Source organism: Lynx rufus, unplaced genomic scaffold, assembly GCF_022079265.1.
Source record: "Lynx rufus isolate CCGP_SWC_20201006 ecotype Redwood Valley unplaced genomic scaffold, mLynRuf1.p SCAF_6, whole genome shotgun sequence".
NCBI classification, from domain to species: domain Eukaryota; kingdom Metazoa; phylum Chordata; class Mammalia; order Carnivora; family Felidae; genus Lynx; species Lynx rufus.
Window position 1 is genome coordinate 15,527,030 of NW_025814878.1, and position 12,243 is coordinate 15,539,272.

At 39.8% G+C, this 12,243-nt stretch overlaps 1 protein-coding gene across 11 annotated transcripts in view; it reads right to left on the reverse strand.

Moving 5' to 3' along the window:
• Positions 1 to 12,243, reverse strand: part of UTRN (utrophin) — a 574,142-nt gene that overhangs the window by 64,754 nt on the left and 497,145 nt on the right. For all 11 annotated transcript variants that reach the window (XM_047102476.1, XM_047102480.1, XM_047102475.1 and 8 more), the window contains 2 exons: positions 7,968 to 8,029; positions 5,829 to 5,903 (listed from right to left, as the gene is read on the reverse strand). In XM_047102476.1, coding sequence (XP_046958432.1) covers positions 5,829 to 5,903; positions 7,968 to 8,029 — 137 coding nt within the window. The remainder of the gene's footprint in view (positions 1 to 5,828; positions 5,904 to 7,967; positions 8,030 to 12,243) is intronic.

The window sequence follows — 12,243 nt, forward strand, 5'->3', positions numbered from 1 at the left end:
CATCTTCCTGAAATGTGTCACACTTAGGTTCCTTTAAAAAACTGACTACATTTAAATCGCACAAAATTATGATTTTCTCTTTTCCAAGGGAGACAAATGACAGCTCAGTCATGTGGCAAATAAAACAAACAGCAGAATCATTTTCTAACCAACTTTCAGACTTTTTTTTTTTTTTTAATCTCCCATATGAGGCACAGGGGATTGAATGGAAATGGATCATACTTCTGTTCTTCAAAAACACACAGTTCAGCACCTGACCTTGGGCTTCCGTAACTCTTCCTGTGTTCTTGGAATCTTTGACCATTCCTTCTTTCTTTTTAAGTTTATTTATTTATTCTGAGAGAGAGAGCATGCACAAGCAGGGAAGGGGCAGGGACAGAGAGAAAGAGAGAGACAGAACACGAGAGAGAGACAGAGAATCCCAAGCGCAGAGCCTGATGCACGGTTTGAACTCATTAACATGAGATCATGACCTGAGCTGAAATCAAGACTCAGATGCTTAACTGTCTGAGTCACCCAGGCACCTGACCATTCCTTCTTCGCACCTCTCCTACCCTCTCTTCCTCAGATATCTCAGAAGGACAGGTGGCACTCAAGGACTTGTATCTGCTGCTTCACTCTGTAACCCTGATACCCTCACTTACTTTTCATTACTTCAGTTACTGCCTTCTCTCTGGATGGCTCCACACTCTGGTTTCCATCCTGATCTCCTACCTAAACTCCTGACCCACACGCCTGCTGTTCTGCTCCCAATTAGAGCTATACTATTCTCTTTCGGGGACCTCCATCTCAGTATGTTGCAAATAAAGGTCTTGAGTTCCTGTTACACTGAAATCCAGTAATGGTGTCAGTACCTTCTATAGACCATGACTCTGCAAACCCTGAAATGCCCTGACACCCTCTCCCTTTCACCCTCTGCCAGTTATCAACTAGCAAATCCCCCCAGTCATTAGTTTTCCCTCCTCCTTACAAATCCCTCTTCTCCCTCTTCTCTCTTGCTACCACCACCTGCTGGTTCAGCACCCATGATCTTTTGCCTGAACTATGTACTTGTCCCTGTTCACTTGATCCTTCCTTCTGCCTTAGATGTTATCTAATCTGGGCCTATCTCCCAGGTCCCACAAAACAGAAAATGGTCTGACAGCACCCTACTCTATAAAAAACAAACATTAAATGTAACATTTTGAAAACATGAGGAACAAACAACCAAAGGAATCAGAAAACGTTTCATGAAAAAAAGTGACCTTCCATGTGGACCCAAACTGACTTTAAGGACATTTCCAAATACTGAATGGATAGCTCATAACCTATTCCATTTAGACTCCATTATGTTCCCTAAACTCCATCCACACCTTTGATGCTTATGCATATAAGTCCCTTCCTCCCTACCCCTGATAAATAGCCACGAGCCTAAATCCTGTGTGGCTTCTAAGGCCTGGCTTATATGCTTGCTAGTCAAGGAAGTCTGCCTTGTTCATCATGACAAAGGGTATCTCTCCCTCTTCTGACACCACTTTCCTTTGGCTTCTCTGTTACTGCCTATTACAAAAAAAATTTAACTAAGAATACAAAAGAATATGTATAATACACGTTTGGCCTAAAGAAGAATAGTAGAACCAATCCCCGTTAATCCGTTACACAGCTAAAGAAAGAGACTGTTACTGGTATCTTGAAAATGCCTTGGAAAATGTCCTTAATTGCCTCCCCTCGTGATCACAGGGAGAACAGCTAATCTTTGCATTTTGCTTTCAGTATATGTATCCCCAAATCATGCAGCATTTATTTTTTCATTATTTCGAACTATAAATAAATAGAATCAAACTGTACTATATTCTTCTCCACTTGTTTTTGTTCATTCAACTTTACAGTCCCGAGGGTCATCACACTGCTGATGTTTGCTGCAATATCGTATCACATTTAGGAATATGCCAAAATTAAACAAATTTTAACAGTAAGAAGTGCTGCCATAAATCCTCTTACACCAGCTTTCTGGTGTACTCTTGTAACTCTTATATTTTTATTATTTTTAAAAGTTTATTTATTTGAGAGAGAGAAACAGCACGTGCATGGGGGAGGAGCAGAGAGAGAGGGAGAGAGAGAGAACCCGAAGCGGGTTCCACAGTGTCAGCGCAGAGCCTGACTTGGGGCTCAATCCCATGAACCATGAGATCATGACCTGAGCCCAAATCAAGAGTCAGACGCCTAATCAACTGGGCCACCCAGGCACCCCTACTCCTATAACTTTTATACTCAAATCATTCATTCTGTATATCCTAGGAGACTGCTCTGTGCCAGAAGTTGAATGAGGCTGGAGGTGGAGAAGAAAACAGACTCATCCCTCACATGAAAATTTAGCTCATTTAGAGAGACAGGCAGTAAGTAAGTTAATAAATAGAATATCAAGAATTATGACAAGTGCCACACAAGGAAAGAACTGAATCTAAGCAACAGAATATCAGGAGTGACCTACTTTAGAATGAAATAATCATTGAAAGCCCCATTAAAGATAGGCAATAGGCTGGAAGCCAAAGGAAGAGAAGGTACCTGACGTGGGACAAGAATAACATTGAGAGCTAAGACAAGGGGTCTCCAGGCAGGAAGAACAGAATACAGGGCTGGCCATTCCAGTCAACCACTAGAGCTGATGGCAGGAGTCTTCTGTGGTGCATAGTGAATGGAGGGGACAGAATAACAGGCCAAGGTAAAGACCATTCCATTCTGAGGGCAACAAGAATCTGCTGAAAGCGTGTATCCGTATGTAACATGCTATCTCTGAATGTAGGTTCCTCGAGTGTGGGAACCAAGTCTCTTTACATGGTCTTAGCTCCTACACAATTGTGGAGCCCAACAAATGAATGAACAGTGACCGAGCAGTGACAGCACGCCCTCTACATTAGGTCCTTATGCTGGGTGGTGGTTTACACAAAATGGGAGGACCCCTGACCTGAAGCCATAGACAGCAGGGGCGGGACAATCCTTTTAACATTATCTCTTACACAAAGGCAAGCATATGGTGCTTAGGTGAGAAACAGTCCTTATAGGCAATCATAAAGTTCTGGAGAAATTGGAGGCAGGTGGGATTAGCTTGTAAACGTTTCCAAAAGAAGTAAATTTTTAACAGTGTCTGGAGGAATAAAGGGTTGCAGACCACTGCAGAGGAAGGGTCAAGGCATTTCAAGTGAACAGAAAGGACAGGAGAAGGAGGAACAGATTAATCATAAACAGGTGAGCTGACAAGTGGTGTAAAGGCCCCGGGCTGGAGAGCAGTGGGGGCAGAGGCAGTGGGGAAAGTGAGGCCAGGTGGCTCCAAACACATCAGCTCGAATATTTATAATCCAACGCAATCTGGCACTTTTCTAAGTGCACATTTCTAAATGTCATGTAGTTTAGAAGCAGGAGGTATTCCTCTTCTGCTCTTCTCAGATTTGAAGGAATGAACTGTAGGAGGGAGTTTTTTCCTGAGAATTCAAAAGAACCAACAGAGGAAAACACCAAATGTGCTGGTACGTTTATCCAGCCAGAAGTACTACTGAAAACTCGGACCACGTTCATCATGACAAAAAGCAGTCTTTGGTCAACGGAGATTTTGCCCCTGAGTCATTTGTCCTCATTTTATAGCTCATCAGGCCTGAGAAGACCTTCCAGATCCGTCAGCTGGATACTGGGCATGCAGCTGAGGCCCTTTCAAAACTGCTGTCACCATGGACTCACTGAGCTCACTGAACGTCCCTTCTGTGTGTTCCTAATTCACTTCCTATTCCCCTCTGGCTCAACATACAGATCACTGGCCAGGGTGTGTTGGCTTTGCTTTTTTTGTACTGGTGATTCTGCACCACTTGCTTCCATTATCTGGGGCTCTGTGGATTATGGGCATCAAAATCACCTCGGGTTTTCTTTCATCCATGAATCTGGAGGTGTGTTTTTAGCCCTTGAGACTTCTTTTCCACACATCACTTAAGTTTTCCTTATTTTATTCATTTAAGTTTTTAAAGTTTATTTATTTTGAGAGAGAGAATTTGCACAGGGAGGGGCAGAGAAAGAGAGAGAGAGAGAGAGAGAGGGGGAGAGAGAGAGAGAGAGAGAGAGAGAGAGAGAGAGAGAGAGAATCCCAAATAGGCTCCATGTTGTCAGCATGGTGCTCAACTCGGGGCTCGATCTCGCAAACCGTGAGATCGTGACCTGAGCCAAATCGAAAGTCACATGCTTAACTGACTGAGGCACCCAGGTGCCCAAGTTTTCCCTACTTTAAAGCTTTGCATTGCTGTGGGGGTTTTTTTTGTGTTCTTTTTTTCTGAATGATTCTATACTTCTCTTTCCTCACCTCTCTTCATGTTACCAGCTCAAAATGTAATTCTAATTTCTACTGACTTTTAAAGAGTTTTTAACTTTCATATCTCATTTTGCAAAGAGTAATATTCAAAGCTTCACTGAACTGCCTAGACAGAAAACAATTATTAACAAAAAGTAGCAAACAAGAATATTTGGAATTATTCAAATTACTCTGCCTTAAAAATATAGACAAAGGTCACTTCTCATTAACTATCTGACAAAGTCTACACGTTCTTTAATGTTTTGTTATTTTGAGACAGAGAGAGACAGAGCATGAGCGGGGTAGGGGCAGAGAGAGAGGGAGACATAGAATCCAATGCAGGCTCCAGGCTCTGAGCTGTCAGCACAGAGCCCGACGTGGGGCTTGAACTCACAAACTGCGAGATCATGACCTGAGCCGAAGTCGGACCCTTAACCAACTGAGCCACCCAGGCGCCCTACATGTTCTTTAAATAAACTCAATCATCAAAACTACAACCACAAAGAGAATTTAGATAGATTAAATCTATACTTTATTATTACAAGTACTCATATTTCTATTTAAATTTAGGTTGTTTGGGTATGTGTGTTGGGGGTAGGAATAACCCTTTAGTAAAATGGCTATCACAGAATATTACTCTGAACAAACTCCCTGTGGGAAAAGTTCATGTTGCTAATACTAATTGTCTCAAGACATATTTAAATAGAGAATTTTATCTAATTTTCTAGGTGCCAGTTCAAATTTGGATCAAGAATGTTATTTTTTAGTATTTCTATATTATGTGATTGCATTGAATCAAACTGTTTAAAATCCCATACTTGCAGAAGAAACACTGTTTTAATTTTTTATTTTTTAGTTTACTTTTTGAGAGAGACACAGAAAGAGAGAGAAAAAAGAGAGAGAGAGAGAGAGAGAGAGAGAAAGCATGCGTGCACGAGTGGTGGAGGGGCAGAGAGGGAAAGAGAAAGAATCCCAAGCAGGCTTTGCACTGTCAGCGCAGAGCCTGATGCAGGGCTTGAACTCGCAAACAGTGATGTCATGACCTTAGCCTCAATCAAGAGTTGGATGTTTAACCAACTAAGCCCCCAGGCACCCCTCGAATCCTATACTTACAAATGAATACAAAGTACTAAGAAGGCAATGATCTACTACTTTGATTTGTTGACTTAATCCTTTTAAATTGGGTGGCAGCATAATTTTTGAAAAAGCTTTTTACGTTACTCCCGTATTTTGGCTAATTTTGTTCTCCAACTGAGAATGGCATATGTTCATTTGTTTTACTAGTGCATGCATGCTGATGGGGCAAATAGTAGAGCATTTACAGAAACAGAGCCAATTCCTTGAGTGTGATACACTGAATATCAGATTTACTCTCCAAACACATCCCCATCTTCATTTATCTCTGTCTCAAAACAAAAAAACAAAAAACAAGAAACAAAAAAACCCCACAAAAAAACCCACAAAAAACAACAAATGCAATCCAAAGTTCCGAGTGATTAACTTTGGTAGAATAACTCACAACATAGAGCTTTTTGTAGTCTTCGGATTTTGATGGCTGTACGGTAGGCAGAGAAACGTACATTATTCAGGTCAGCTGAAATGGGAAAGAGAACAGATTCAAAAGCATGCTTATTAGTTAACTTACATTGCATGGCAAGAATGTATTTGTTTACTTCAGATGATGGAAAAGTATTATGTCTGTTCTCATTAAAAACTCTTCTCTCAAAATCCACAGCATTTATTTAAGAGAATAATTAAATGTTCATTAGCACCATAGTGAGAGACATTCCAAAGTAGTACTACATGGCTTTCAAGAAAGCATTATCCAATAGCAAAAGGAGGGAAATGAGGGAAACGAAACATGGCCTGTTAACTTTTGAAGGCTTAAATCCATCACACCGTAGGCTCAGGGCCCTTCCTTCTCTACTGCTGGGAGGGATTCTCCTCCAGAGGCACCTTCCTCAAGGACAATCAGTTTTCTGTCAATAAGGCTGTCCCTCTCACTACTCATAGAGCTAGTCTTATTTCTTCCATCCGGATCTATCTGCTTCTTCTACCCTTTTATAGATATGGTTAAAATTATCCTATAGTCCATATTCAAATCTTTTGAAACAAGAGGTTAACTATAGTTAATAATACTGTATTGTATATTTGAAAGTTGCTAAAAGAGGAGATCTTAAGAGTTATCACAAGAATAAAAAATGTAATGATGTGAGGTGATGGATGTTAATTAGACTTACTGTAGTAACAGTTTCACAATACAAATATTGAACCAATATATTGTATACCAGTAACTAATATCATGTTATTTGTCAATTATATTTCAATTAAAAAAAAACTTAAAGATTTGGTATCAAGTTAAAAAAAGATATTGTAGGGGCGCCTGGGTGGCTCAACGTCTGACTTCAGGTCGGGTCATGATCTTGCAGTTTGTGAGTTCAAGCCCCATGTTGGGCTCTGTGCTGATAGCTCGGAGTCTGGAACCTGCTTTGGATTCTGTGTCTCCCTCTGTCTCTCTGCCCCTCCTCTGCTCATGCTCACTCTCTCTCTCTGTCTCTCAAAAATAAACATTGATTTAAAAAATTAAAAAGGAAAGGTATTGTAATTTCTTTCTGTCTTCTAAAGACACAGTATCTGTATTAGAAACTAGCAGAACTGGAAGAAAACTCAGAAATCATCAAAGTTTGTACCCTCACTTTACAAAGGAAAGAAACCCATGGCTTTTCTCTCTTTTGTTCAACCTTTGTAGCTGCTCTCACTCATCCAAATGAAAGCTCATGAGAGAAACCTAAAGAAATGAAACTAAAGAAATCAAAAAGGGTGCTCCCCATGTTGAAATGAGTTGGTGTGAGAGCCTTAGGGCCTCGTTTTCCCTCTCCAGCACTGCCTCACCTACCCAAAAAGAAAACTCTTTCAAAGAAAGCAGTCTAGAGAATCAGTTCAACATCATATTCTACTAGAAATCTACAAGATCAGGATTCTCATCTCATGTGTTTCCTTACATTTTTTAATTTACTTTTTTGATGTTTTATTTAGTTTTCAGAGAGAGAGACACACAGAGCATGAGGTGGGGAGGGACAGAGAGAGAGGGAGACACAGAATCTGAAGCGGGCTCCAGGCTCTGAGCTGTCAGTATACAGCCCGTCGTGTACTCAAATCCACAAACTTTGAGATCATGACCTGAGCTGAAGTTGGATGCTCAACAGACTGAGCCACCCAGGCGCCCCTTCTTACATTTTTATATTAAAATGATTTTAGCTTTTCATGACTACTTTGGCAAAATGCAAGTAGGCAAGCTAATTTAGTACGATTAACTACATTAAATGTGAGTTAAAAGGAAACTTAAAGGGTGAATTCAAGGTGGCTGTGCTGTTATTGTTTTTGTTTTCAAACAAAGCTGAAGTTTAAGATAACTCAATAGGAAGGAGGCTGTGTTCTTCCTTTTAAAATCAACCTCATGCTACTTCAAACCACGTGTTCCCTCAAGAATGGTGAAAAACTGTTTCCTGCATCGTCCTCAGAAATTCAACTGTTTTTCTGTGTCAGTGAAACAATCCTTTAAACGAACCATGCTGTGTAAGAAAAACTGGTGGTTACTTCCCTTTTAAGAATATACAACTATCGGTTGTTTTGGCTAATTAAATAAAATAGCACTCACCAAGGGACTGGAAGAGTTCAGTCATTTTAGGATGATCCCAACAGGTTGTCTGTGTTTGATGGCTGGGGGATAAAAAAAATAATGTATGTCCCATAGAACATATGCAAATGGAATTTTTATTCTAAGTTTTCAAAATCACGCAAAATTATCCCCATGACGGCTCATTCTGAAACCCAATGTCCAATTATTACTTACCATTTGAAACAATAAGATATTTTTATGTGAGCAGTGACGTTGTAAAAATATGAGTAAAGAATTTTGTTTTATCTATTTTGAAAAGAATTACAACTAAAAATTAAACCTAGATATGAAGTGTGTGACCCTGGGGCCGCAGGCTTGATGTAGCCGGCTGGATCAATGCAGTTTCCAGAATAATTCTACTTGTGTTAGGCAGATATAGATCCTCATTCAGAATAAATCCTCGGAGAGCAGAAGTGCTGTAAAGAGTTGCTAAACTTTAGAAGTCCTAATCAAATTTCCAAAGAACAGAGAAATGAAGTGTTTAACTCTGAATAACATGTTCACCTCACAATCAAGTGAGGCGCCCTCCTCTTTAACCTTGAGTCTCTCCTTCCTTGGTGTAAATTAGCCCTTTTCCCCTGTGGGGATTCACTCAGAACCCTAGAGCTGACATAAAGATCATTTTAAGCTAAAGACATCTGAGATTGAACAGATACAGAAAGGAGCCTTTTTGGAGCTTCCTTTATCGGACTGAACGCAGCAACTTCTGGGAAAGAGGGCTACCATAAATCCTCTCTCTGGGGGAGTTTCACGGCTATGAAGAAGACAGAAAAACCACCTGCACCTGCATAAACAAACATCATCACAAACTTTCTTATCACACGTTTTCCCCCCCAAAAGCCCATTTATCTCTCCTAAAGAAACCTATTGGTTCCTCACAAAGGAGCCTTTCTCCCCAATTTCCTTCCACTGCTAAAGTTGGCTATATAAGCCCCAAATTCCAACCATCCTTTTGAGTTACACATCACTGTACATGCACAGCAGGCATAAACAAATGCTCTTCTCTTGATAATCTGTCTTTTGTCAGTGTAATTCACAGACCCTCTGAAAGGAAACCTAAGAAAGGAAACCTTACAGCACCCTCTTCATGTATATCTGGATTCTCTACGCCCCTAATGTGTGAATCTCTCTTGCCAGTGTGACTTCTTTCTCCTCTCTCAGCCATCAGCCTCCATCAGCTAACCAGTATTTTTCTTATAGGCATTGAACAGTTTTTCTCATGATGCTTCGTCTTCACTTTAGAAGAAAGTTTTATAGTTTTCTTCTTTCTGTAATTCCAAAACTAATTCACAGATTAGATGTCTTTTGGGAATAAGATGAGGGTAGACTAGGTCCACATAATTAGGTTCTTTGTGTACGTGTGTGTGTGTGTGAGAGAGAGAGAGGTGAACAGCTCTTAACTTCAGTGTCCTTATATTTAAAGATAGTTTACTGTCCCTTTTCTAGGTCAGAATAGAGTAATAACGTTTAATAGTACTCCAAAGACTTCTTAGACAACACTCAGTTCTTACCAAACTGTTTAGTAAGCTAAATGAAATGGCCCAGTACACAAGAGAGAGTGGTATTAAAATATTCATACAATGAAACTGAAGAGAGATTATTTTTTTAATCTATGTAATATATCAAAAAGTGGGATATGTCACTAGGAAAAGGACATAATCACTGTTACACATGCATAAACAGAACCCCCGAGAACTCAGAATTTGCTTTGAGACCATTTAAAGTGTAGATATGGAACTGGGTATGTAAAATGTCCTGGGAATTCCAAAAACTCACACAAAATAAAATACCTAAAATGTGAAGGTCTATCTTAGCAAGAGCTGGAAAGTTGGCTAGTTCCCCTACCTGGTACTTGATACCAAAGCAGAGGTGGAATGTTTCTACTTTGTATTCTGCTACTGAGCACCAAGCAAAACATTCCACCATCTTACTCTCTAAGTTGCTCCAAAGACCACGGAGAGAGTACCGAAGCTGTCTGACCTATAAATTTTACTGTTCACAGTGTGGCCCACAGCTTGAGAGCCATACAAAATCTCAGACCATATATTAAAAAAAAAAAAAGAAAAAAAGAAAAAGTTTCCTGATCAAAATCTCAGACCCCCATTCCTTCTGTTGAACTAGAATTTTCATCCTAACAAAATCCCTCATGTAGCTGATATGCACATTCATGTATAAGAAGTAACTTAACCTAAGTAACCTAAAGAGCTTCTAATGCATGAATAAAAGTAAAAAAACAAAAAACAAAAAATAAAGACACTTCTACCTCCAAATTTTGTTGATAGAATAACTTCCTTCTTACCATGAACAAGAACTAAAGAAGGATTTGCTGGAAATAGAGTGTAATTCAAAAACAATTCATCAGGAGCTTCCAGGGTTAGCCAGCCTACCAGTATTCCCATAACCCCTGTCTCTACTGAGTAATTTAAATCCCCACGGCAACCCTACTGTCCAGAGGCAGACATCTCATCGTGAAGGACCAAATCAAAGCTCAATAACCAAACTAAAGCTCTGAATAACGCAGAGCCAAACTTCATACTTAACAAATGTAAGTACTCTTTCTCTAGAATCACAAACGTGGAGCTTTGGCAAACAGCTCCTACAGAACCAGGAAGGGAAAATACCATCAGGCAGCGTGGCAGCGGCTGAGAATTCAATGAGAAGACTTGCTTGCTAATGGCTCTTCTTAGTGAAACCACTACTAGGAGCTGAGGGAACACACACATTTGGCAAACAGATGGAGGGAGGGAAACGGCATCTCCCTTTGTGAATTCAGTACCAGTTGATTCATTAGGCAGAACTGCCAACGCTGAAAATAAACACAGCCTCTGGTTACAAAAGTATAACTGCAGCTTACCAAACAACAGTTAAAAAAAAAAAAAAAAGTAGTAGATGCAGTTGGCTGTTGGATTTTCTTTTTCTTTCTTTCTTTCTTTCTTTTTTTTTTTTTTCAGTGGGGGGAGGTTTTTAAAGCAAAATCCACAATCAACCCAAAGGCTCTAAGTATTTGAACAGCTGCAGATCGCTCAGCTTATCCAGCCCAAATGCTTCCAAGTCCTCCCAGGGTAGGCAACCAAAACAGAATGAAAGTAGCATATTTTGCCTCCAAAACACAACAGTTTCGATTCTGGCCAACTTCAAATCTGAAAGAGGAGTAGAACCTAACATCGTACAGCTTGATAAACTGTAAACAAATCTAACAAAGCAGCAGTGAACAGGTAAGTCCAAAATCACATGAAGCACGTGCTAGAGAACATGTGACGTGTCACCTGGGTGCCGAGCCATGCCAGGATTGCTTGTGTGGGGAAAAACTGGGAAGGCCTCTGATGGGGCCAAAAAATCAGTGGGTGTCCTATGAAGCTTAAATTGTCCCTGAACTATTTTAAACTCTGCAAACTGAAGAAAATGATAGCAGTGCAAATGCTCTTGTCCATAGAAATGCAAATTGTGTCCACTGGGATGCAACTGATTATTGTCCTGTGGATATTGACCAGTTTGTCAGCTTTGCACCTATTGGTACACTCATTTTAGCATCCCTTGTTTGACTAAGGATGCAGTTCTTAGTATTCCCCTTGGAACCTGTTATAACTTCTCCCCATTCCCTTATTAGTGAGATAAATGAAATCTTTGACACATGCTCTTTTCATATTTGTATGAGAGTCAAGATTTTACCCATTATTTATTTATTTAAATTGTTGTTTTTATTTTTTTAACTGTGATATAACACTGTATAAGTTTCAGGTGTACAACATGTTGGTCTGATACACATATACACTGCAGTAGGATTACCACAGTTGTGTTAGCTAACACCTCTATCCATAATTATCATGTCTTTTGTGTGGTGACAATATTTAAAATCCAGTTTCCTAGAAACTTTGAAGTTTAAAACTTGAATATTAAAGCAATAATATTGTCTGTAATCACTGTGCTGTGTATTAGATCTCCATTACCTGGTTTTTAAAATCATCCTTTAATGCCCTGGTCAGTTCTAGTTTGTACTTGCTATTCTGTAGACTTTTTAAAAGAGTACCCACCCCTTCCCTCTGAAAGTGTCACAGCTACGATAACATGTGCTCTCTGTATTTTATGGACTTTGAGGAGACAGTAAACCAGTAAGGTTAATAAGTGATATATGTTTATACCCATTATTATTCATAACATGTTCCGATGAGCCACAGAAAGTAAAACACAAATGAGATTGTACACCAATGAAAAGAACACAAAAATGCTGTGAAACGACATGGTCCGATATAGGAGA